The sequence below is a fragment of the Leptosomus discolor genome, chromosome 1, assembly GCF_034619465.1.
Source record: "Leptosomus discolor isolate bLepDis1 chromosome 1, bLepDis1.hap2, whole genome shotgun sequence".
NCBI classification, from domain to species: Eukaryota; Metazoa; Chordata; class Aves; order Leptosomiformes; family Leptosomidae; genus Leptosomus; species Leptosomus discolor.
This window is the reverse complement of record NC_141391.1, coordinates 143,563,383-143,590,914: the sequence shown is the minus strand read 5'-3', so window position 1 is coordinate 143,590,914 and position 27,532 is coordinate 143,563,383. Positions and strand designations below refer to the sequence as shown.

The 27,532-nt window shown below is 40.0% G+C and overlaps 1 protein-coding gene across 1 annotated transcript in view; it reads right to left on the bottom strand.

The window, feature by feature from the left end:
* The window catches only part of ITPR2 (inositol 1,4,5-trisphosphate receptor type 2), a 262,967-nt gene that overhangs the window by 181,456 nt on the left and 53,979 nt on the right, over positions 1-27,532 (bottom strand). The window contains exons 9-13 of the mRNA XM_086466499.1: positions 27,055-27,150; positions 11,946-11,990; positions 3,151-3,305; positions 1,670-1,769; positions 1,360-1,520 (exon numbers count right to left, since the gene is read on the bottom strand). Of these exons, the coding sequence (XP_086322625.1) occupies positions 1,360-1,520; positions 1,670-1,769; positions 3,151-3,305; positions 11,946-11,990; positions 27,055-27,150 (557 nt within the window). The remainder of the gene's footprint in view (positions 1-1,359; positions 1,521-1,669; positions 1,770-3,150; positions 3,306-11,945; positions 11,991-27,054; positions 27,151-27,532) is intronic.

The window sequence follows — 27,532 nt, the reverse complement described above, 5'->3', positions numbered from 1 at the left end:
CCTCAGCCCACTGGTGAAGAACAGCAAGGTCCATTCCCTGTAGTGTGTCGTCCCCGCCCCACCCCCCCCCCACCCCCTACCCCAAAAAATAAAAAAAGTAGAAAAGGCAGATGTAGGATGGAGCAACCAGGAATAAACTGTTGGGACCCCTGCTTACCTAAGCAGGAAGGTGATAACACAGGGAAAAGAGGTGGGTTTTTTTTTTTCCTAAAGGAAATCACAGGAACAAAGAAATAATGGCACTATTCTGAAACCGTTCTGAAATTTTTACACGTGTATCGTACCAATTTGTCAACATCAAGACTTGACAATACTGGGTTACAGTGACACAACAGTGCAAGGTTAATACAGGGATGTCATACCTTGATAATATCATATCCCTCTTTGGTTCAACTCAATCATGAAATGGCCCATCCACTTTTCAAGGATGAATACCAACAGCCAGGCCATTACAGATCTGCCTGTTATGATAAATCCTGCACCTGATATTAAACCATCTGGTCTAATTGCTACTGACAACTGACAGCAAAAATTCAGTTTTATCACCAAAAATTAATATTTTCAGCAAAAGGCTGTATATGATGTATAGTGGAATAGAAGTTACAAATTAACACTGCCACAGATGCTGTCTAATACCCAGTTTAACCACAGACAGCTGAAAACAAATGGGGAACTACATCACCCACAGTGGGATGTATTTGGTGACAATGTTACAACAAAATCCCTTAATTCAGGGGCCGGTGTGAAGAACAGACTTTCTAATAGTGCTACAGCTGAAACAGGAATGAATACCAAAGGGTAACCCCCAAAATGATGTCAAATAGGAAAAGAAAACATGGAAAAATAGAAATAAGAAAAGAAAGAGACTATCGGGGCAGCTTCTTGGTCACTCTGAGACCTCCTTCTACCGCTCTAGCAGCACGAATGTGAAGTACAGTGAACTCCACACAAATCAAGAGTCCTGCCATGCTGCCCACTGTATAGATGGCCTTCTTGTACGTGAGAATCAAATGCAATGGACCCCCATATTACAGCTCAGAAGTGCTTTATCAGAGGAAATTAAGACAAACGCTTTGCATTTGCCCAGGGAGCTACCCGTTTATTTATGTAGCTAGTGAGCTGGTGAAGTGCTGTTAACCCCCATTTTACAGGTGAGATACACAGACCAGCCTGAGGTGCAGCAAGGATGCTCTGACAGAGGTGGAATCTAATCCCAGGTGAGCACTCTCAGCACTGAAGTGTCTTCTCCCAATTGTCTCTATGTCCATACAGACATTACTAACTTACCCATTACTATGATGTCATGAGTAACCAAACACCAATTTAGGAGGGAAAAAAAAAAAAAAACAACTCACTAACCTCCTTTCATTCTGGGTTATTGTTCCATTCTCCAGCTTTTTAACAGTCGATGCTAGAACCTTGTTTGCATCATTGGCAAAGTCCAAATCTCTGACTTCAGACAAAGGAACCGATACAATGGCAAAAGCTTCCTTGTCCTCTTTTGTCTGGCACGTCCCAATCTGCAATAGTTTTTTGGTTTAATGTGGAGAAGCAACCCTCTTACCTTTATTCTAATTACGACGCATATTTTGTATGTTAGAAGTGAGATCACTAGTACAGAACTTCAGGAACAAGACTGGGATTTCAACATCAAGATATATGTGTTTACCTTTAACATCACAGGCCTCTCTTCATCAGTATCTATTGGAATGCTGGTACTAGTGACCCAAGTGTTAGTGCATAAATGCCTCAGTCGGACGTATGAGTTCCTAAAGGAGAACAAAGCAAACAACAGGTTAGATGGACCAGTACTGAGCTAAACTGGGCAAGGTGGGGTGCAATGCAACACATGGCCATGACATGAGACTTGAAGGCATGAGTCACACCAGTCACTCATAATAAAAGGGTAAGGGAAACCTAAAAGATACTATAGTACCCTTTTCCCTTGTCTCCTCCTTTCTCACCCAGAACAGAGCTGCAACAAGAACAAACAGCATCTTGGGATTATGCAGAAAGCTGTCTTTAAGTATTTATATAAGCCTAGGAGTAAAATATTCCTTAAAGAAAAAAATTAAAAAGGAAGGTGTTATAAAATCCCATCTGAGTAGAAACATATTTCATGAATAAATCCAATTTTTTTTTTTTTTTTTTGCAGAGTAATGAACCCCTTCAAGCTGTCACAGCACAAAAGCAGAAAGTAAAACTGACCATCATTTCACAGCTTCACCATTATGATCTGCAAACCCTTGTTCCAGGGAGCAAGCATTTACAATACCAGCTCCCAACTGAAAAATCAAGTGAACAAACAGCAGACATGAGATTCTTCTAAATTCTTTCCATATGATAATCTGTGGTATTATCAAAAAGCAGAGCTGAGAAATCAATTACAATTTTTACTCTGCATTCTACTTTTTAAATATATTCACTGTGGTCTTCATTCACGCTCTCCCTTTCATGCTGATGGGCTTTGAGTATTCAAGTAACCAAATTATCCGGAAAAACTTAGCATAGCAAATACACTTCAAAGCTGCATACATCAGTATTTGCGGGTACCCAGCTTTAAAATCCACCCTTGTAGTAACTAGCCCCAAGTGCCTGCATGCCCATTCAGTCACAACCAACACCGTGTGACTTATCTAGCCAATCTCAGCTAAGCAGCACTGTTGAAATTTCAAATATTCGCAATTAAAACCCAGAAGCCACTTGCTGAATTGATTTGAATAACAAATGTGTTCAGTGACATCGTGATCTGTCAGGGAAACAGAAGTCCAGTTCATTCACCATACACGTTATTTTGTTGAGAATAATTCAGTTAGATCTATTAGCAGTACAGTTTTTTCAAACAGTGCACAGGGTTCAATTATGTCCTCGTATATATCTGTGCAATATTTAGCCCATTATTTTTCTCTCCGTAGACTCTCTTTAAGTGTCACTTGTTTTATCCTTATAATTTAATTATTTTACCCAGTCACAGCAGCAATATCATGTTTTATACATCCCTTGTTTATCCATGAACACTCCTCAAATTTTAACTGAAGGATAATACTAGCTCGTGTTTGATTTTTTTCTGCTTTACTCACCAGCATAATGCTAGGAAGAAACCCTGTCAACGTAGCACTATTTTTCTCCTTTTTTTTTTTTTTTTTTTACCTTGGAACCAGGCAATCAGCTCTCTGAAGAGTGGTGGCATCCAGTTCAAAGAGAGATGCGATGTCATTTCCATGTGGCACAGAGACCAAAGTATACATAATCTTCTCCCCTGCTTGGCGTTTCTTCTTTGAAGCAGGAAGGTCGCCGTCTCTCTGCTGATTAGGCACAAGGGTTATTTGCTTGCATCAGGGCCCATTATAAATTCTCCAATTACCTCGCAGACAAGTAATACACCTGAATTGTACTTTTTTTTTTTTTTTTTTACATTCTAGTAAGAACACAAAGGATGCACTTTGCCCCAGGCACATGGGGTCTCAGACAGTCATTATAACAACAGCAGGTCACAAGCTACAGAGAGACTGCAGTACTGTATACATTATTACTTGACACATTCAACTTCAAAAAACCTGCGGTAGTTGCAGGCCCTTCACTCCCAACAGATGTAACTACACAGCGCTGGTTTGGAAAGGGCCAAAGTTAAGAGAACTAATGAAAATGGGATTTTTTTTAAAGGGGGGAGGGGATTAGAAGAGAAAGCAATTTGCCTAAATCCACTGTTGTTTTATTTAAGTTTGCTCATTTTTTCCTCTCATATGGTCAGAATCACAGCAGCACGCTTTCCAAACAGCTACAGCCAGAATACCTGCTCCACTAAGATCAACCTGTCATTGGAAGGGGGACACATAAAGCACCAGCTAGATTGTATTAGAAAATTAGCACAGGCTGATAATACATCAGAGGCTGGATCCAACATAGATCTGAGTTTGCCTGCTGCAAGTGGAGAAGTTTGTTCCCTTTAAAGAGCCTAGCTTCCAAGTGACAGACTTACAAAGTTGTGTTGGTGCCTCAAAAGAGGCGTGCGAATCTAAGGTGGCAATATTCCTCCCACCATCTGCTGAAAGTCTGTGGGAATTTTATGACCTAGCACCACTAAGCAGCCGTCTTCATCCTTAGTTACCTACATTCCTTTGTCTTCGCAGACTCCAAATGCTACCTTCCCTAAGCATATATCTTTGCTTGAAGGAGTAATTCAGAGTCTGTGCCTGTAACCACTCAGCAACCAAGAGAATTACTGGCATAAGTAAAAGCTGCTCCTCTGGGGTGTTGAGTTACACATATTACAAAAGACTAATAACCAATTAAGACACTGGCAGCCCAGGGCCCTTCATGTACACAAAATATATCACAGAGGGAGAGGAAAAGAGGCATGAAGAAAGCCAAGAGAAAAATCAAACACTGGAAACCTGAAATACTATTATAATGATTTATAATGCACCACTAGGGAAGAGATGTACAAAGCAATGTAAAGAGGCTAGGCTGTACTCAGTTTGCATTAGTACCTTGATTAAAACCAAACTGTAAGGGATAATCAAGAGCAAAGCTTTGATTAGTCATATTGCCAATTGAGATTAAGCAACAAAATCAAGGACGAGTGAAACTACATAAGAAATAGCTAGTTATCATCTCATTTCAAGGCACCTTTTGAATTAATCCAAAACATCCATTTTTTCATTATCAAGTCTAAAAAAAGCCAGCTTTCCATCCCATTACTTCTATCAAGGACAGAGACAGTAGGAAAAGAACAGGAAGAAGTCCACATCGAAATTTTTTCTTAGGCTCATCTAGTCATTAGAGTATTGTCACTAGGTTTCTGAGAGGAAGGCTTGCTGAGACAAAGGGCAACCATCTCCTGTGTCTCACACAAGAGTAAACTCATCTGGCAGTCCTCATAGCCTACCATATCCCATGCCCAAAAAATAACAAACAAAATCGAACAAAAAACTTAACCTGTATACGAGGATTGAGAAAATAGCAAATTTTTTTGTGATTTCTGTAATTATTTCATTTTACATACTCAGGATGAGACTCAAACTGGAAAGGCAGGCAAACTATAAGAGAATCCTCTTAAGAGCTTAATAGTGAGAGTCTAACATCAAATGAAAATCTGCTTCCTAAACTTCCAAACAAAATGGAAAACCAGTTTAAAATTCAAGAGGTCTGTAAAGGCGTGAGTAGCACAGGATAGTTTAGAACAGCATACAGACTTTTTGATATTTTTCGTAACTTACATTCAAATCTAGTTAGTTTCCCAGAAACTACACACTGTACTGCAATTTCCAAACTGAAAAGACTAGTATACAAAAAGGCAGGACACTTCATAATTTTGTGCATTTTTTCCCAGGGTTCTGTGAAAAATACAGACCAAAACAGGAAACCATATTCTACTCTGTGTTATGATACTTATTGATGACATAACATCTAACCATCCCCAGTAGGTCATTATGCACATGTGCAGGTTTCTATGACAGGAAGCAAAGTCAAAAGCAGGTCTCCTGTGCTTTAGTAGTTCACACTAACCGTTAGCTCTGTGGAGAAGTTCATCCTGCAGTTTGGGACTAACTCCACCTACTCACTAGTCTACCCAAATTGTATAGATGCAGTTGAGCAACAGAGTTGGCTCATCAGGCCTAAATCCCACCAACCAGGCTTAGCAGCTGTCAAATCAGAACTGGCATATAAGCATGAGTTGGGTTTTAGTCTAAAAAGAAAGTTCACTTCAACAGAAGGCAAAACAGTGGCTGCAACATTGCTAACTGCAATGCAAAGCTTAGCTGAGCAAAACCAAGAGCTGTACAGTAGTTCCAGACTGTACTTCGGCATAAATCTCAGAACTCTCCTTATAATGTTGTTTTAGGATCTCAGACAGACTTCACAACCCAGCCTGGATTATGGGTGTAAGCCCTAGTCATGTAAAAAAAGGCGTAACAAGTGACCCTCAACTGTTACAGCTCTGAAAATAACCTACATACATGGAGTGCATGAGAGAGAGCAATGCTGTCACTACGTATGAACATACATGGATTTATATTTGTGTCTGAATTTATGTCTGAGTTCATGTGCACATGCCTACATGTGAGAAAGGAAGAGAGACAATGCACACACACTTGCATACATAAAGTATCTTATGATTAATTAAATTTAGTAAGCAGCCATCAGAATCTTCATTTAACCTAGCCATTATCGAATCAGCAGATAAGTCTACATTAGGATGTGGAAAGAAGTGAAAGTATTAGACTATTTCAAATTAATTAGACAATATGATCAGGTCAGGAGAAGCACTGCATTCCTAAGCAGACGAAAACAAGATGACATTTGCTTAGGTAAGAAAATGGCACGTAAGCAGATGCAGCCAGCAAAAACAGATTCAATGATGAGAAGGAAAGAAAAGAACTGTAAAGGGACTTAAATGTAGAGAGATGAAAATTCAACTTAAAGCAGTATGAAGACAAAACCAATGAACAGTTTCAGAGGTGTTGGTGATGTGGTCAGTGACAGCCAAGGAAAGCACTCCCAAGACTTCTTAAAAAAAAAACAAAAAACAACCACAAGTGAATTACATGCTAGGAGTATAGAGGAGGGGTGCAAGAACTGTGGGTAAAACAATATTAGCAAATACTAAATTCACTCAGAAAAAAATAGTTTTGACTGTCCCAAACTACTGGTAAGCTAGTGCAGGCTGTTGCAAGTCAAATAAGATACATATCAAAGGTGAAGAAGGTGGAATCACCTCACTCTGTTGTGCACTCATTAAATCGCTCACAAGGCTGAAGGAAACACACATTCAGCTCCTCTTCTGCCTGGCAGCAGATGGACCTACACCTTCCAAAAGACTGACCTGGTCCAAATATCAAGTGGTAAAAAGAGCAGAGTCAGCCTACTCTGCCTAACAAAACCGAAGTGTCCACCCAACTGGAGGCTGTTAGCACCCCAGTCGCCAGCCTCATTCTGCAGCAGTAAAGCGAAGCACACTATTAGCATGCACGATGGGACTTTGCCAGGAGGGGAAACTGAACACAGCCCTACCATATAGAGCCAGCAGCCAGGGCACTTTTCCGGGGGGGACTTGTCTGAGGAAGCAAAGGCTGAGCGTCCAAAAAAGGAGTTCTAGTTAGTGAAAACAAACAGCCATTTTGATAAGGAGTGGAAATACTGATCCAGGCCCACAGCAAGTCCGTAATTCCCAGACTATCACCACTGATCCGCAGTGCATAGACCGATCTAAAAAGAAGCTTAAAAAACCCCAATGCAGACATGATATGGTGCTTGCAATTTGAAGGGCAAATGTAACTGGAGACAAATCCCATATTGTAATCAGAGACAAAATAATCAGGTACAATCAGATTTGTCTTTCTTGAGACTTGTAGCCCAGCAGATAACCCTTCTTCACAGATCTTAATATAATTTCCTAGTAATTGTGACCTATCCCAAATTCCCATTATTCACCTCAATTGGGTATCGTACCTAAAATTCAGGAGATTTACATGGAGTTTTGCTTATGGAGGGGCCTTCCTTTCAACTGCATAAAGCAATACAAAAACATGACAGACCTGAAACACTTTTTCTTTTAGAAACTCAATCTACAATTCCAATTGGTAAAGATACCTCTTGTGGCACAGAGACAGACAAGGATAATGCCCTGCTCCTGAATGAATACATTAAGCTGCACTACAGATTTCAGCAGAAATATTAAATTTAATAGCAGCCAGAGTTCTGAAAATGCCTGTTAAATCCAGTACAATGTGGTATCTCAATGTTAACCCAGTTTAGGAGGCTTTTACAAAACCAGCGTTTTCAGAGAGTGGTAATGTGAGCAGAACTCCATAGGTCAGATGATTTTAAAAATTCTATATGAAAAGAAAGTCAGGTAAATTAATGGCTAGCCTTGCTCCTGCATGTTATGAAGCCCTGGCAGACAGCACAGCAGTTAGCCTCCTATAACACCTTCACTGTTGACTCATTTGTGAGTCATCGCATTTTCAGCAGAGACATCACGTTGCAATTCTGTTGTTAGGAGCCAGAGACATTCTGTAAGAAACAATGTATGCGTTTTCAGAGCTGAATCAGACCTGTGTGCAGCAGCAGAATAATATTAATGTGCCGGCATCCCTGTCTCCCCTTCTCCCTCCAGCCTCTAAAGTGGTCTGACTGCTGGCTTTATATAAGTAGAGACAATGCCATTTTAAAGCTGATTTTTTTTCTTTTCTTTTAATTTTTTTCAGATTGTTTATTGCCAGGTTAATTCCTAACCAAGCCTTTAAAACACAATAAATTCCCCAAGCCTATTCAACTTGTTTAAACTTCATTACCTGTGTCTCACATTATAAAAGTTTAATTAAACAAACTTAGTTGCTGGAAGGTAAAATAAAACTTACTAAAATAAATTAATTTACAGTGTTTATCAGCAAAAATAAAAACACCTGGGTTGGAAGTAAGAAAGAAAACTGAACTGCAAAGTTGTTTGGAATTCATAAATATATGTAAACCTAAGTCAAAGGAGATACATCAAATTGCACCCGGAAGTCCATGATAGAACTGTCCAGCTTCTTTACAACAAAAGTAAATGCATACCAGTCTCAAGACTAAGAAAAATGTCAACAATAAAAGCTAGTTTGAAACTGGTTAGGATTAGCACTCTCTCATGAAAACATAGACAAATGGAGTTAAGGTACCTATCCAAAGACAGCCTTTAATACAAAGGTGCTAACAAATGCCAGGTTCCCAGCTGTTCTTGACATTTTCCCAATGTTTATAGCATTCTTCTGGATGCTGTACACTCCTGTGATTAGAAATTATAGACTACTTTGCAGCATAAAATACATTCATTTTGGAATTAATGGGAGCTGAATTTTCATGCACGATACGCTACAATCTCCTACACTTCAAGGGAAGAAGTAGCCTTTTTTGATAAGGCCTTTAAATCACAGAAAGGTCTTCCCATTTAACAAAAAAAAAAATCTTCTGGAGTTTAGATGTAAGAAAAATATGTATAAAGAATATTAATCAACTCATTGTAAGGCCAAATTTTACCAGAAATAAAAGCAGTGTTTCACAAGACAATCTGGCTAGATTCTCAAGAAGCAGCCCATAAATTAACTGCAGTCCAAACGTAGGGAACAAAAGTCCTAGTGGCTTCCAGTAATATTTATGTTCTCCAGAGCCAAAACCCTTTCAGACTTTTAAGTCACTCAAGGCAAGGCAGAAAAGAAGCACTTAGGCAGAACCTAGGTGCCTATGCCCAGTACTGCACCATGGAAAATCCTTCTCCATTGCTGTTTCCTAAAATTCAGTTGCCTAAGCAACTGTGATCAGGACTTGTAAACCAGGCAGCAAACATGCACAAGAAGCCCTATCGCACATTTAGGAGTTAAGGGTTGGCACAAAACAGCACAGATGGCTGTGCTGCCTTCCTTTAAAACCCAGACGACAGAGAAGGAGCTGGTACCCTTTTATCCAAGAGACTAGCAGAGAAAAGAAAAACACATGCTGCAGGCTCAGTTTCTTCCTCCAGTTGAAAGGATTCAAGTATGCATCTCCCATTTCCCTGCCACTCGGACTTCAAATTTTGCTGGGATAGGTCCACTTCCACCTCCCCCTCTAGAGCAGATTTACTTCATGGGCAGTATTTCAAAAGCAATTGCTTCAAAAGATGAAAAAGAAGATGTCTTTGTAGTGAATCAGGGAGTCACCTGGCTGAAGAAACACTTGATAAAACCTACAAAGCAAAGAAAGCGTGTGCGCTCCAGGTTATGTGCACACTGGATACCAGACTGACATAGCTGGCCCTTAAAGAACTCCAAATATTATAAGATTCTTGTACTTTTGAGGGATAATTCAAAACACTGCATCATTGTAACATGAAAGAAATTCCAGTACAGGATGTGAAGCTCTTCTGCTCAGTTGCTCAAGGCCAGAATGAAGGCTTAAAATAGCCATTCCTGACTCATGCTATCTCCAACAAGACTATAAAGGGGTGAATGAATCAAAGGGATTTCTACCATGCTAAAAGTGCCTGTAGCCTTAGATTTACATGGAGGTGTTACCAAACATTGTCAGGAGTTCTTTCACAAAATATTTTTCACAAGAAAGTTCTGGCTGCGTACACTAGAATTTCCACAGAGACATCAGTATCAGTTTTGATCATCAATCACTTTTGATTAAATTTTCATTGGAAGTATTTGTCTAATCTGATTTATCTGGTCTAGGTTTTTAGTTGAAATCAATACCCAGGAGGATTAAGCCAAACGGTTAGAGAAGTCACCTTTAACATTCACATTCAGTTTACTCTCGTGCCTGCCCCATTACCCAGTCCAGGGAATATTTAACTATTCAGATGAACTGGAATTGCTACAGTTGGAAACCCCATAGTATATCTAAATTAGTATAGTGTGGTACAAGAGGATTAGATCCTTGGTGATAAAGGGCTAACATCTACCCTATACATGTTTTCATAGGTCTTACTTCAGACTAGCTGTAGGCTGGTTTTCCGGGCCGGGCACCTATGAGAGGCTGAAGTACAATAGATATATTCCGAGGTGTGTGTATCTTTTTATTTTCATCCAATAGAATACAACTGGAGTGTCCTAAATAGAGAATAATCTGGAGATTTGATTCAGAAGTGCCATCATTATGTGAACTACAATGTTAATGCAGATGCATATCTATGAGATGAGCTCTACCGTTCATAGGGCATGAAACCAAGAACTTCCAAGCAAGCACCCTACTCACTGGGTATTCTAGAATTTATCTTGATTTCCATTCAAAAGCTCCAACGGCTTCAAGTGTCATTCCAATACGGAAGAGAAACAACTGGTGGAATTTCCACATTTTCATGAGAGAGAATGCCCATTTCTCTGGACAGCTTAGATGTTATTGCTATATTACCATTAATACCAAATATCAGGGAAGATGGAAAATCAATGTTTCCAACTCCTACAAGTCTCCATTTTTATTAAAACTACAGTCCTTAAGGCATATGATTATGTAAGCATCTTGGGTTTCACGTCATGAAAAATAAAAAATTCATCCCCATGCAGGGAAAAACTTGAAAATGCGTCCTCTAAAAGAACAAAGGCCAGAAGGCAAACAAAAAGAAACTAAACAGATTTTTTTCAAAGAAGATCTCAGCTTTTTCAAGGCAATCTCATGAATTTGATGGAGGAATGATTCTTTTTTTTGGACTACTCGTTGTTTCAATGACAGTAAGATTCCCCCAGGGTTTTAACTCCACTTCCTTCATATGTTATAAACTACACGTCTGGCCTTGCCTTGTTAGTTAGAATTAGCTAGCATGCTCTTGAAGTTGTACACGGCAAAGGCTGTTACCTCTCAGGCAAAGGGCATAAGGCCTTTATCCAACCCACCCACACTTCAGCAAGGACAACTTGGATCCTTGCGAAGATGTCATGCTAGAGTTGCCTGAAGTGTGGCAGGGCTCAGACTAAGTCTGTGCTTGACTATCTGCTTGCATGTATTCAATACAGGCAATAAAAAGAGTATCGGCATGTTCTTAGATTTAGAGCCACACTTGACTGACAAACATACCCCACGGGGGCTTGTCTCCACTAGCAGAGCCTCTGAATTGGGACTGGCACATAAGTAACCAGACTTGCTTGTCCCTTATTTTCTTGCTAAAGGGGGTGGATGTTGCCATGTATCTGATTTGAGAATAATTAATACATTTCATATCTGCAGCTACCAAGCAGAACAGCTTCCAACTAAGGCCAACCTGATGCAGAATTTGAGTAAGTTTCCTACCACTTACCTTACACGAGGGAAAACTTTCTGTAATGCCAGTTCTGAGTTGCACCCTAGTTTACACAGGATATGGAAAACAATTCCAGAGGCCGCAACATGTAAGTAAAAGGAAAGCTATGTAGAACTTTCACATGTTAGGCTGCATTGGGTTAAGGATACAGTATTTCCCAGATTATATGCAACATATATATTCCACTTACCAAAGCTTTTCCTTCATTATTACCTTCTGGATAGTGTGGGTTAAGCTGGAAAAGAAGAGAAGTCAGATACTATGTTGATAGCTTTTAGACATTTGAGAATTGGGGGGAGGGTTTGGTTCAATTCTGTATTACGTATCCATCCTGCAAAAGGACAGTGGAGTATTTAGAAGCAGGATGAGAACAAGAGTACAAGAATTACAGATTCAATTTCTGACTGACTTAATGGGCTATGTCCTCACTTCAAGAAAGTGCATCTTGCAATCAAGCTTGTTAACTCAAGAGAGCAATCTCAGATAACCAAAATCAAAAAGAACGATGAAGAAAGCACAGATAGTTACTAATCTAAACACAGCAAGTTACAGTCACCCACACACATACGCACGCAACCACTTCCAGGATTGACCTTGAGCAGATACATCGAGATAAAAACTAACATGCTTCATGTCTACTGAGATTTTACAGGAAGACAGTGAACTCAGAATAAACACAACGTCGAAACAGGAATGGCAATGCCACTTAGACAAGTGTTTAATTACCTTGTGATTCTGTTTAACCATTATTAATGGGGATAATATTTTCTGTCATAGCAGGATTATCAAGCATTAATTAATAACTAAAGTAGTATGAGAAGCTTAGATGAAAGACACTATATAATACTAAGTGTAAAGTATTACTATTTAACCATGTTTAATTTTTTACTTTTGACAAGGGAAATATGTAGACTAGAAGATGAGGGATTATGTAGGCAGATATATACTCAAATAAACAAACACACATACACCCCCACACTGGCTGCATATGAAACCTTTCAAGATTTGACTTACATAATGAAACAATTTTGCCTCAATATTTACCATACTTCCTGACACAGGATATGCCGTCAAAGAGTTGAAAATGCTGAAGTTAAATTATTACTTATATAAGGTAATTTAGTTCTTAAGCAACAACAGCGTGTATACATCTCACAGATAAGTATAGTAATTTTTTTGGCTTGAATTTGGCATTACCAGTGTGGAAGAGCCAGAATTGAATTGCACAGGGCAAGCTGAACGAATCCCAGTAAAGCTTTTCAGTATCACATCATCATATATCTAACTTTACACAGACAACTCTCGTGAAGAGCTTTTATTAAGTTTATAAGGTTTTTATTAATACTGTATCATTTATATCCCTTTACCCAAAAATAAGCCAGCACCTCTCCACATCATGAGCCTGAAGAAAGGAGGAAAACTTTTAGATATTCCTAAAATTGCTTAAAATACCTTCCCTCTGTCTCATGACTCAATGTGCTAACACAGAAATGACCAAAGGTTTATTCTCCTGTTTTCATGTCAGTATTTGCATTAGCCACTGTGTTACCCTCACAAATCTAATTTAGAGAGCCTGCTTTCCTCCCTGCATTGACACCTATCCCAAATCTTGCATTTTTTTCCTCCATGACACTCTCACAGTCTCCTAGCTCCAACTCCCACCTACTTCTGTTATACAGCAACAGGAACAGGAGATGAACACTGCAACTAGAAGTTGTACATAGACACATACATGTACATATATATACATTGTAACTGTTCTCATATAGTTTTGATTTCTTCATCCATCCTCACACTTTAAGAATTACCTTAAAATAATTCTAGATGCCCATTCTAACAGCCAAGCTGTGCTCCCTACCTTTGGTCCTCCATCAAGAACAGATAAAATCAGGCAGTGCCTCTTAGTCACAGCCACACACAGAGGCCTTTCAGCACTGGTGCAGAGAAGGTACAGAAAGGCTAAATTCTATCCTATCTTCAGGTTCTGCTGCTTGTAATCAAACGAGAAAAAGTCTGGGTCACCTCAGGTTTGTCACTAGAGTCAGCACAGAGAACCATGCACTGAAGACTAGATCTTCAAACGGAACAAATCTATAATGTTTCATTGAAAGGCCTGAGTGAATACAGTTGTCTACCAAGTATGAACTGGGCCTTGAATTCTGCTACTCTTGAGCTGTTTGCTTTCAACATAACGATGCTTTTTAAAATATATAGCAACAACAGGAGAAACGAGGAAAATCTCTCTCCCACGCCACTTCTTGCCTACTTCAAAAATGACTGAACAGATTGCCCTCAAATTTCCAAAATAGTTTACTTGTGGACTGAGGCTGAGGGAGACAGAAGGCTCAAATGAAAAATGAAGTGCATCCTTAATGACGGGTTTTTTCTTGCCCCACTGTAACAGAAATGATAAAACTTAAAAGATTATGTTTAGAGAGAGTTTTGAGATGCTGGAATTAAACTGTAAACACGATAGAATGTGCTTTTAGGGATGATGTTCATGGCCCCATTTTCAGCTGTGCTGAGCAGCTGCTGCTTTCATTTTCATTTCAGCTGAGGTTGTTGGTGCTGAGCATCTCAGAAAAACAGACTATTTAGCTATTATCCCATATGATATTCTCCAGGTAGAGAGGCATAAATCATGTAGTGTTGTATGTCATATTAGACCTGTTCTGAGTCCTTTTCAATATCCAAGTACAGCAGAATGAGCTAAGGACACAGTGACAAGTCTTAACACTCCAAAATCTACTGCTTTTTCTGATTTATGTAAGATCACGTCCTTCAATAAGCCTCCAAAACAAAAGAATCCTTGAAAATAACATTAATAATTTTTTTTCCTTGTTGCTAATGAAATCAAGTAAAATTCATTGCAGGTGCTTAGAAAGTAAGAACACTGTGCTAAAATGGGCCCCATTAAAGCTCAACCGCCTTCAAGCTTTTTTGTGTCATTGGATGTGTTGAAGTTGCAATGTTACTGAAGTGTAGCTGAAATACAATACTGTATGTTTCTGTAAAATGGCACTGGAAGGTGCATGCAGTCAATATGCAGTAAGAACATGGTGCACTGTAAACTGCAGAGCTCAAGCAAGTGTGATTGTATAAATCATTATTGTAACAGCTTTGTTATATGGGTTTTTTTAGAGTATATCTCCAACAGCTTCTTTTCCAATGCAGAATAACCCAGCAATCCTAATCTTCCGCTGCTTGTTTTTCAACAAACTTAGATAAAGGCATTTTTTACCTTTCATGGATGGATGACAAAAAGATATCACAAAATGAGAGTTCAGCTCCCTCATGTCTGAGAACTAAACAATATCAAAGACCTTGAAACTCATTTCACATTATGAGATTCACCATAATATCCCAACACTCTCCCATTACATAAGGCCACACAACCTAACCACCTGAGTAAAGGTGGCAATCGCTATATGGTAGTAAGAGAGGTGCAGTCTACATCAAGAAAGACAGACTGCATTAGTAGAGAACAACGAGGGAAGGACAAAGAAGAATTCACATCAGCGAAGTGGTGAACTGTCCACCTGATAGTAGTAGTATAGGCAGCCAGCTCTATTGTGGGGATTTTGCAGTTGGGCAAGGCTAAAGTGGTCACCTCTCACTGCTCCAATGACAATGATCTATGACACCACAGCCACCTCAACTTTTTCAGTTGCTTATACATATGTACCCAGACCCAACTCTACACATCCTCCAGCCTACATAAAACCTCCTAAACTCCAGAAAATGGGACTACTGCATCAACTTTTACATCACAGCACCACAGAAGACATTATGGTTTTACACAGACAGGCTAACAGTGCATACTGACTTATGTGCTGCACGAGCTTTTCCTTATGCTAAGCCCTATCAACAGGTAAGTACCACTGTACATGCAAATGCAATTTGCACAACTGATTTCACAGGAAATGTCTGGGACCTCAACTCATCTTGGAATCTGAATCTGCTTGGGAGAAGAGAGCTTGGAAGTAGCCTGGTAAACTTGTCAGTAGTCAATATCATGAGAAGGCCACCGCCACCACCACACAAGATCATATTTTTAAACACTACAATTATTTACTACTTTGGCACTATATAGAAAGATTTGCAATTACAGAAAAGATAACACATTCTTTTAAATCTAAACAGAACTAGCATTTACTTGCACGCTTTTGTAAGAAGCCAGATTCCCAACTTGTAGTCTATACAGGGTATCTGAGAGAGCCTGAAGGTCAGGGTCAGCACTGCAGGTGGTCCTCCTGGGTGTATAAAAATTTATGTCTCAGACAGATTTCAGGCTCAGCCTTTGTACATGTGGCACATAAAAACACTAGACATACGAACGCATACATATACCAATGTACTCATATGGTAAGAGTACCAGAAGGCCCCCAGGAGAGTATGGGTGGCAAACACGTAACAGAAGCCAGCTTTTACAGGTGGAAAACTGAAGTACAGACAGTCTTTAACTATTTCTGGCTAAAATTATTTGGAAGGGCAAGGAATCTCATTCTTGGGCTTTTGCCTAGTGCCCTCATAATGTGATCGATCATCCTCCTGTAAAGGCTGTTATTTCTGGGATTTGGTGCTCAGAGAATACAAGTGCCCTGCTGATCCTGAGAGGTATTCTGCTAGACTGAGTGCCAGAAGTTCCAGGCTTTGTCATCTCCACTGATGACATTTGTACTGATTAAAGCTAGTCAAAGTTATATCTTAAAGATTTCAATACATAAGACTTCACAGTGCATAATCTCCTGAGGTTCTACTACTGAGCAGAACAACTTCTCACTAACATGTTATTCCTGGCTTTAATTTTATTTTTGCATCTTCATGTAGTAAGATAAGCTTTTCAGTCCATACTATGGACAAACATGTTGGAATTCCACATTCATACTGAATGCTGCTTTCTTAGAGGAATGCATGGAAAGTACCCAAACAGGCTATTTTTGGACACTCAATTAAGAAGGAGAGAGGAGTTCGGGGAAAGAAACACCCATGCTGATTTTAATCAAATTTTGTTGACTAGGTAAAGGATATTTAAAACATCTCATCTGGGAAAGAATTAGATTGCCAAATTTCAGCCTAATGAGCTTTTTAACTACTTGGTTAAAACCCACATTTATGAAGGAAACCCTGACAGACAAAGAATAAAAGGATCTAATTCAACACACGTAAACAGTTCCCATTTCATTTGATAACCAGCCTGTTAACACACAGCCTGTTACCCAATCAACAAGGGCAAGTGTTTCAGGGGGAAAAAAAAACAGCACAAAAGAAAAAAAAAAATCCACTTCTCAAATCTTTCATCTTCATTAGGCTTGCTTTGTTCTTTGTTAATGTCATACTGATTAGCTTTCGATAAATCCAAAGGACTTTTGCACAATTTCAAAGACTTCAGTGGTATTCAAAGAACTTTTGCCATCTTATTAATTTGCCAGAGAAAGACTGGATATGACTCTACCTCAATAAACCCCAGTCAACACTGCCACAGCATCAGCACAAAGTTCCTGATAATCATCATCTGAGGAAAGTTTTAAAAAAATCTTAAAAGGCCTTTTATTTCAGGATTGTATTTTGCTGCTGTTTTGCTTGTGAGCTGTGTCTTAGCACATCAGATGAGTTTCCACGGGGCACTGGGAAAGCTGAATCTTTTTGTCAGCTTCAGGTAGCATAAGTGGACAGGGACAGCCCTCCTTGTGTGTGGGAACTACCTGCTAGTCAAAAACAGGAATAAGAACTAGCTCCAATGCCTTCCTGTCCCTTTTATTCACCCTTGTCATAAGAAGAAAGGATAGGTCATCTTGATGGCATTTTTAGCTGTTGTATAAGCAATGTCAGGCCAGTGCTTTGGTATGCCTAAACCATCACTGATTTAAAGGTCTCACACCAGCAGCACAAGCTGGAGCTGCCACAACATGTAGCTCTACATTAGGCCAGGAGAGAGTGGTAACAGTGAAATCCCTTTGCTTCTACTGCGATCACGGGCAGAGAACCTGACCACCCACCAGCACCTCATGCTCAGTCCCACACAGCCATATCCCATTCTGCAGAGAAAGTCAAAAGAAAGAAAAATGTCTAAGAGATCCTTTAGTCTAACCTGATTGCTGGGCCATAACCCCAGTATGAGCTTCAGTGGCTCCATGCCAACATGTGCTATATGAAAAACCACTCTCATCTCTTCAAGGGTTATGTTCTAAATATTAATATCCCATATGCCTCTCAGTGGTTCTTGCAGAAATAACTAGGGATGATAGAATTAGACATTACTGAAATTTCTACTGTTAGGAAAAAAAAACAAAAAAAACCACAAACCCACACTCAAAATCCCCTAACAACAATTAAAAAAAAAAAAAATTAGGGAAGCCTTCTAAACCTCCATCAAGCATCAAAAATAATGAAAAAGAGCAGCAAATATAAACGAACAAAAACTTCTTAAGTAATCTTGAAATAATAAGCAAAAAAAAAAATGCACTAAAGAACAGACCACATGTCTACATTTGCTGGTTTGGAACACATCAAAATGCAATACCAGCAGATGTTGTATTTTTAATAACAGAAGCAGTTCTTATAATGACTAAATTACAATAAATGCTGCATTAATGGCTTCACACTTTCCTACCTCCTAAAGCCTGTACTATACAAATACAGCTCAAACGCAGCCAACAGTGTCAGAGATCACTACTACAAAACTAGTTGGCTAGGGGGAAAAAAAAAATCTTTCCTCTGAAATCCAGATTTGTGAAGGTATTTGCACACTTACAGATGCAAGTATTGTTCCTAACTTCCAGCAAAATCAAGACAGATCAGGTCAAGAAATTCAGCTGGATTCTCAAGCTTCTTAAAAACCTTGAAAAATCAGCTCTGGGTTTTGCTCAATGGACTGCTTCTAACCCTGTCACTTTAAAAAGCCACATCCAAGTCTGCAGAACAGGTCAGACTGGCTCTGTAAATCAGTAATTCCTCCTCCTCCTATAGTCTCTGGATCTCTTCCATATCTTCACATATAGCTGTAAATTATCCTTCGCTCCTTATAGAGCTTTAAAACAAAACCACACTCCTCATATGAGACAGTGAAAAAATAGAAATAAGGCTTATGGTGTTGAGTTCACCTTGGCAAGCCCTTTTTCTTACAAGAACCTGTAATCACTGAGCCCAACAGACAGAAATTAATCAGAATGCTGCATTAACATTTGACGAAGACACTGGGAAAAAATGACTCAAACACAAGATTTTGAAGCAATCTCCAGGTAAGGAGGTCCCACAGTACCAACAAATTAAATGTGTGAGCTGATGCGTGAAGGCCTTGGTGGAGGCTGCCATCTCCTGGTACCTTCTCCTGTTTGCAAACACTTAGCCTTGAGCAAAAGGTACCTGCACACCTCGCTTAAATAAGGCCACTTTTATTCAGTTATTTGCCATACTGTGTCTAAAGGCAGAAGCAACCACAGAGCATTTACCAGTATTCTCTCCTCCACTGCATGAGCTGTGTGATCAGTGGATGAAAAAATTTTTCTGCAAAGGCTTGCTTTCACATCATCCAAAAAAATAACACTGGCAAACAATGGTCCCTTTTTGCTTCCTGAACACAAAAGATTTCTGTCAGTAGTCTAATTGCCAAAAACTGGATACCAAAAGGCCTAAATTACAGCCTTCAAATATTAAATCTCAGTTGCTTTAATAAAACATCTTACGCAGTACTCCATTTTCCACAGCAGTTTAAGAGGGTGAAAGAATAATAAGTCTATAAGACCCCAGAGAAAGTTCTTCAGGGCTCCAAGGGGTTAATCCTGGTTTATAGCCTCAAGTTTAAGAAGTGATTTCCCTTTTACTTTTTTTTTTATCTTTACTAATGCTGAGGATACTATTACTCACACAAATATGTAATCTTTCTTAAAATCTCATTAAATGCTTTGTTTTCTATTCTTATGGCAGCAAGATCCACTTCTTCACTACATCCTCTTTAGAAGGCAGGAGAGGATTATTTTCTATCAATATTAACTTGAACATGCACTCAGCTATCTTCACCATAATCCAAATCAAGTGATTATAACAACAGGATTAAATTCGTTATGAACAGTATGGCTCTGTCCACCCAGATAAACAGATAGAATAATGATACACACCATATAGCAGGCTAATATTTTTAATAGGAAGACATAACAGAAATCCATTTAAAAGAATGTAAACCATGATTAACAGAAGTTCTCAATTTAAACTGGATGATGCACATAAGTTTCTCTGAAAAGAAACTTGGGCAATTTTGACAGAATAGTAGAGTGAGATAATACAGGAAGAAATTATTGAAGAAAGATGGGAGAAATATGAGTAACTTTTATTGGCCATTGATTCAAGAGTTCTCAGCAAGTGGTTTACACCCCCACAAGGAGAAATTCAGCGGAGAGTCCCACAAGGCAAGGCAGTTCCTGTTAATCCACCCCAATGACCCCTGCCTTAGCTCAGTGACCATGTTTACAGCACAGACTACTCCCTCTTCCCCGCATGCTGAAGCCCATGCCAACACCACCTCAGGGATGGCACATTATGTCACAGGAATGCAATCAAATACCTGCAGAAACACGACATTTCTGCAAGCCTACATTGCCACTGAAGTGCTCTTACTACTTACTTACAACCTTGGTGAGTTGGATTGGACTTCCTGTTCAATTTAGAATATTCATACAACTGTCATTTCATCTCATGTGCATGTAACCCTGTGCTGCTCTGGCCAACTGGCTTCAATCGTTCTTACCTTCAAAAGAAATTCCATTGAGCATCTAGTGATAAAATAATCCCAAAGCTGGAAGTACGTTTCATGGGAGATTTTAACAGAAGAGTTTAGAATAAAACACTGATCAGAGCTGATCCATCTTACAGCTTAAACACGGCACTTTCACTCTTGCAGAAAGAAGAAAGCAAAGCCTGTAAGAGAGCCAGAGGAATTTCCCAGTGGGACATGCATTGGGGATGCACATCACATTGCTACTTCTGCCCAAAGCAGCTAGCTAGTGCATAGCTTTATCTCTGTGACTTGTCCATCACCAGAATACGTGCTAAAGAGCTTGTTACCCCATCATCCTGTACAAGCCATTTATGAAGTATACTCACACGCAGAAGTTAAAAGTGGCTGTGGCGGAGGCTTCAGTCCTACAATGGTGAAAGAAGTTCAGGGGGTGGCTGCACAAGTGAAAACTGTTAGAGGAAGTCCAAACCCATCAGAACAGTAACTGAGACACTCTTGACCCCTGAATGCATAAATGCTCACTGACTTCAAAGACAAGGCTACTCCCAAGAGCATTACTGAATCAAGGCCTTTATATGAGCAATAATTTGGTTTAATAAATGAAGCATACTACAAATCAGAAAAAGTATGTTTGGTTCTGCCATTACCTCTGAGCTCACTGCTTCAACCTCTTGCATCAGCCCGCCTGTTCTCACTATTCTCTTTCGTCTAGAAGAGCTTCAGGGCACAGATTACCTTTTGGAGCAACATCAGTACTCTATGCACTACCTTGGAAGACAGGGTAACAATTCGATCCCTTGTTCAGGGCCGCAATTTTATAGACTCACAGAAGGTAAAGATTAAGGCTGTCTCATCTTACCTGCATTCATAGAATGGTCTGGGTTGGAAGGGACCTTAAAGATCATCTAATTCCAACCCACTCAAGCAGGTCCATGTCTTTCTTGTGCTGGGGGCCCCAGAGCTGGACGCAGCACTGCAGGTGGGGTCTCACCAGAGCAGATCAGAGGGGGAGAATTCACCTCCCTCGACCTGCTGGCCACGCTTCTCTTGATGCAGCCCAGGATGCGATTGGCCTTCTGGGCTGTGAGGGCACATTGCTGGCTCATGTTCAGTCTTCCACCCACCAGCACCCCCAAGTCCTTCTCGGCAGGGCTGCTCTCGATCTGCTCATCACCCAGCCTGTCTCTGTGCTTGGGATTGCCCCGACCCAGGTGCAGGACCTTGCCCCTGGCCTTGTTGAACTCCATGAGGTTTGCACAGGCTCACCTCTCCAGCCTGTCCAGGTCCCTCTGGATGGCCTCCCTTCCCTCCAGTGTGTCAACTGCACCACACAGCTTGGTGTCATCAGCAAACTTGCTGAGGGTGCACTCAATCCCACTGTCCATGTCACCAAGAAAGATGTTAAATAGGAGGAACGCCACTGGTCACTGGTCTCTACTTGGACACCGAGCTGTTAACCGTGACTTCTGAGTGCAACCATCCAGCCCATTCCCTATCTACCTTTTCAGTCCACCTTATCCAACTTTTGAGTGGTAGGAAAGGAATTGACTGAGGTTCCTCTACCCCTGCAACTTTGCTTAGAAGCCCTCTTCACTGGACTATGACCGAAGACACCCTTCCTCTTCTTTGATGGACCCCATCAGCCCCCAGCAGACCAGGTTTCTCAAAGCAAGTCCCATGATCCCAGTAGCTGAATCCTTGGCTGTGGTACCAGCCCTGTAACCAACTTTTGACCTGCCAGATTTGACTGGCTCTTTCAAATCCCTTCCCCTTTGATTGGGAGGACTGATGAAAAAACTACCTGCACTCCAGAGTCCTTACCGCCACTCCTAGGGCTCTGTAATCCTTCTTCATACTCATTATCTTAATTCATTTAGGATACTACAGTTAATTCAGTGTTAAAGACAATTACTTCACCAGATTTACTGCCATATCTTGGCGAAGGTATCTAGTAACTGTAGTTTAGTCTATTCAGCTAAGTAAAATGAATTATCAGATTTTTCCTCACAAATTCTGTACTGTGGTAACGTACATGTTCACAATGTTTCACAAGCAATGTACTATGGTTTATCTATAGTCCAGTGCAATATCTGAGACTAGCATGTGATCTGATATTTGCATATATATTTTGTGATTATTTTATCAAGATTCATCTCATCTGAGAGGCTTAATATTAAATGACAGACTTATTCTGCATCTCTTGTGTGTGCATATATGTATGTACATATGGGCGCACATATTTCTGTTTAACATCCCCATACATCAAGTGTTAATAGTTCCAGTACAGATTATCCAGTTTAGAAAACACATGCAATACACGTGGAGAGCAATATTAAAGGTGTACATTTGTTTCAGCACAATTGATAAGCTGATAATTCAGTTCAAAGAGACTTTTATCCTGGTGATTAGAATATTGAAAAGGTTAGGTGTGTTCATGAGAAAGGCACAGCTGTGTGGTCCCAACCTGCAACATTTGAAAGGCTGTTCAAGTAAATTGCAGCTCGCTCCCACACACAGACAGACAGATTTGGGTGCATTCTACATGTGGTATCTGCACTGCAAAGACTTTAAAAAAATTTGGGAAAGCCTTTGTTACTTTGAAGCATCCAATTTTTACCTAACCTTACAGCCTCTCTTTACAAATATAAAACTTCAAAATAACTTGGGTCGTTTTGCTGTAACCAGGGCTAAAAAAAGAATCTTCTACAGAACTTTTTCTAAAAGACTGCTGACTCTGTGAGGATGAGAATAAAACTCAGCAGCCTGGATCTTAGCTGGTGGCTTAGTGTCTAAATGTCCTGCTAAGGATCTGGCTCAGCTCTTTGGGGTGAAATCAAGCCCTTTTGACACTAATAGCAGAATTCCCACTGTCTCCAAAAAAGATAATTTCTCCTTCCAATTTTTCAGCCAAGTATGTGGTTCTACTTTATGATTCCAATGTTTGGGGAATGTCTGAGCCACTGGCTTCAGGTTTCCAAATGTCAGACATGTAGGAGACAGTACCACCTATCCAGATTTCCAGTGTCCCAGGTCTTACTACCAAGCATGAAATCTTTCTTTGGCATATCCCTCCTGTGCCTTAATTAATTGTGTGAGAGCATACATGCATCTGGTGTGCCAGACCGTGTCCCCAGGATGTGCATAGTAGTAGGGGAACGACAATGCAGCCATGTGCAATTAGCAAATGTCTTGCACTTTAGCAGCAGGTCTTTCAGGGTAGCTCAACTTCAGCCCGTGGTCTGGTAGTAGGGTCTAGGTTGCTTTATGATATTAGTAGGTCTTAAAGAACTTCAAAGCACATTAATGAAAATTAGCCTGAGTAATGCCAAATGGAAAGAGGATTAAAGGAAATGGTACTATTTGAGACTGTGTCAGAAGTCAGAGGTATCAGAGGACCCTTAGTCTTTGAAAGGTAAGCAACAAAAGCTGGATAACTGATTGTGACTCTTAGGAACATGGAATTTAGGACTTAAACATCCTAACTTCCTTCTCTCAAGTTTATAAGAATCAGATTTACAACTACTCACCTATATGTTTTGTTCACTGAACAACTGTATTGCCTCACTTTATTTTTTTTTAAAAAACTTACTTACTGTAGTATTGAAGCACCTTTAAGTTTATTAGTTTTAAATTTCTGAATTCTCTGGGGCAAGTGTCTTGAATTTTCTTAGTCCCCAGATCATCCCTTGGCCTTAACAAGCTGCAGTTGCATCCCTTCACTATGTGGCTTAGTGACTCACTGAGTCACAAATCAGACTGACCAGTTACATCTAGCACAGGAAGCCTCACAGAAAAAGAGAAGGCACAGCACTGCTCACACAAGGTATAAGCCTAACCACAGAGATGCAAAAGGAGACACCCAGATGAAGGACACTTCTGTTTGTCGTCTGAGACTTAACCCATTCAAGATTCCACTGCAGAGGTCTCCATAGTACACATCAAGCTGGTTTATGGAATGATGAAGTAAGGAAAAGATGGTTACAAACAGTGATCAATCCTGATTTACAGTAGCTCAAACTGTGACAGAAATTGTATCATTAGACAACAACAGAATGCTTAAAAGATTCATGGATTTTGTTTATGCATTTGTACTTATTATTCCACTCAAGATATCTTTATCATGGAAGCTTAAACAAAACCAGGTCATGGCAATGCATGACGCTGTTGATAATCCATACCATGAGTGATCTTCCTGTGCTGCAAGAGCACAGATAAGTGTTCAGGAAGCTTTGCCCAACTCATTTAAAGTTTGCTCACACACATTAGGTGTCTGCCTATCTGTTCATAAATCTTTGACGTGTATGTCTGGCTGGTGTGTTGTGCCTGACGTGTGAACTGTGTAAAATACAGTCACAGGTTTTTATTACAGCAATACCTTTAATATCTCCACCAGCAGGTATTTTACACTTCATAGATAGAGTATAGAGTAGCTAATGCTGCTTTCCAGTCACAGCATATCACCTCTGTTCAACCCAAACGCTCTTTCAGTTCTCACTCTACTGTGCCAATTGTACTCCACATTACAAGTCTTCCTGACGGGGATTTCTTTTCCACAGGTAGAAAGGACCTAAGCTCTGGTTCAACATTCAGTGTAGTGTGACACGTCTTCACCTGAAGATTTTTCTCCTGAAAAACTCAGCAGATGAAGTACAGTGAGAGAAGGAAGCCCATCAGTCAGAGTGCTTGATGCCTTTCCTGACTCTCCATCAGCCTAGCTAGTCTGAATAAAAATCTTTCTACTAGGAGCACCTCTCACTGTAAGCAGAGAGGAAAATGGACCATCTCTTAGGTGGGAGTACTGGATGCCTCTTGAAAATTAGTTGTTATTATTAGCCAATATTAACCACACAATAAAGCCAGCTGTCTTCAGCCAAGCCAAAGTATTGCTGCAGTATGGAAGCAGCAGCGTAGAGCTGAGCAGCTAAGACACGTTAGCCCACTGCCTTTAAAGGAATGATGCTCTTCACCACTCAGGCCTGTCAGGTTTCTAACTTACATTGTGAGCTACTGCTAAAACCAGTGAAAAGATCCAAATCACATTCAGTCTTAGACAGAAAATAATATCAGTAGCTGTCGTGGTGGTCCACTGTTCCTGTTTTGACACTGGTTTTGCCCTAATTAGAAATAAGTAAAGGTTTGACAGCTCCTGCTTGCTCTTACTCCGAAATCAGTGCAGGCTGTGACAAGAGCTGGAAAACAAAAGCAGCACCCTGGGAATACTAAGGAGTTGTTTGCATACAGAAGTTGCACTGCTGAAAACATAATTCAATCCAGTTAGAGAGCAAGCCTTTTTTCAGGGATTCCCTAACACATAGTGATTTATAACTGTCTCTTGTAAATTTTCACACTCATACTTTCAAGCATAAGTCAAAAGAAGCAATCCTGCACAGACTTAACTAAATCAATGAAAAAAAAGCAAACCCACTTTCCATTCCATTGCTATAACTCGGACACAGATGAGTTCTAATACAGATCAGATACGACTTGAAAAATTCACAGCTTCTTGCTACCAGAGAAAAGTGGAAGGTGGTCCCATTTCATAAACTTGGTACTATCTGCTCGCTCGCTATATATTTTCCAGCTTGTCAAGAGCCCTATTTTATTTTTAAGGACAATTATGGGTCTTAAAGATATTAAGCTGCTCTTTTGGGGAGCCGCAACACTATTTTGCCTTAACATAAAGTACTAGATAATAACCAGATATGTTGCAAGACCTTCCTTCTCCTCTTGAACCTTCCATTCCACCAAAGGGGGCAAAGATTTCCTCAGACCTTTCTTTATTCACAATTTAGTCAAAACACAAGAGTGCAATAACAGAACACTGCAACTTGCTTATAATCACAACGCACTAGCATGACACCAATAGTCATGACACCAATATACAAGTTTGTCCTTCCTCAAGTTTCTATAGAACACAGAGATGCCTTGGACCACATGCTGGCTGGCTGAAATCAGCACTGTAGAAACATTTTTTCAAGAAGTCTAGAGCCTGGAGGGAAAAAGGGAAAGACAACTCCTGAATTAGAACAGTTTATCTGTTCAAGTGCTTGTACATAGGCTTCTCTGATCAAGCCCAATGATTACCCTGCATTCAGTTCCACCCTGAAAGCTTCACTCTATACATGGCTGCCTGAGCCAGCAAAGAAGAATATTTGACTGATCACAACACTACCCCAAAAATCAAGGGCAAACAAGAGCAGAGAGATAAATGAATTCAAGAATTTTCAGTGTAAATATGGGGGATATTTCACAGTGGTGTTTTCCCTGGCTGCCATGACAACAGCAGATTCCAGATTCAACAGCACAGTTGAAATTAAGGTTAGATGCTGTCTTGAACTCAACTACTAGTACCCTGTAGCTCAGAAAATTTTTCTTGCAACCCTTGGCTACAGCAATACAACATGACACAGCAGTGTACATCCAGTTCTCCCCACTCAAACCTGGTGTGAGATCTTTTCAGAGACCTACATTCTGGACCTACCTACTATGGCAGTTCTGAATCAGTAGCACACATATAGTACTTGGTTAGGCAGCACACAACCACTTGTTTAATTGGCTGTCTTACCTCTGCAGCTAAGTAGTTTCCAGTTGCCAAATGCTTAAATCTAAACAAGCTATTCCATTGTCCTGCCCCTCCCCGGCAAGGGTCATGATGGACAACCTAAGAGAAAAAGTACAGATTTTAATCATGCTCCTCAAGATCATACTCAGATCACTGACATTTCTTACAGCCCATTCCACATAAAAATATGTAAACAACTTAATTACAAACAGTCTACCACTGAAAGGAATTCGGTGCTCACACTAAGCCCACCATAGTTAACAACGACTTACATTTCTTTTTTGCCAGGTGCCAGGAAATACTCCTCCTATTACTTTCCATGTTTTCATTAATCTACTCCCTGCAAACATGATGAGCCAAATTTTGCTTTGAAGTGACATGGTGTGAATCTGGAGCTCAAGACAGTAAATGTAGCTGCTCTACACTTACATAGGCACTACTTAAAAGCAAAACTCAAACTCTCTTACATTGTTTCACCATT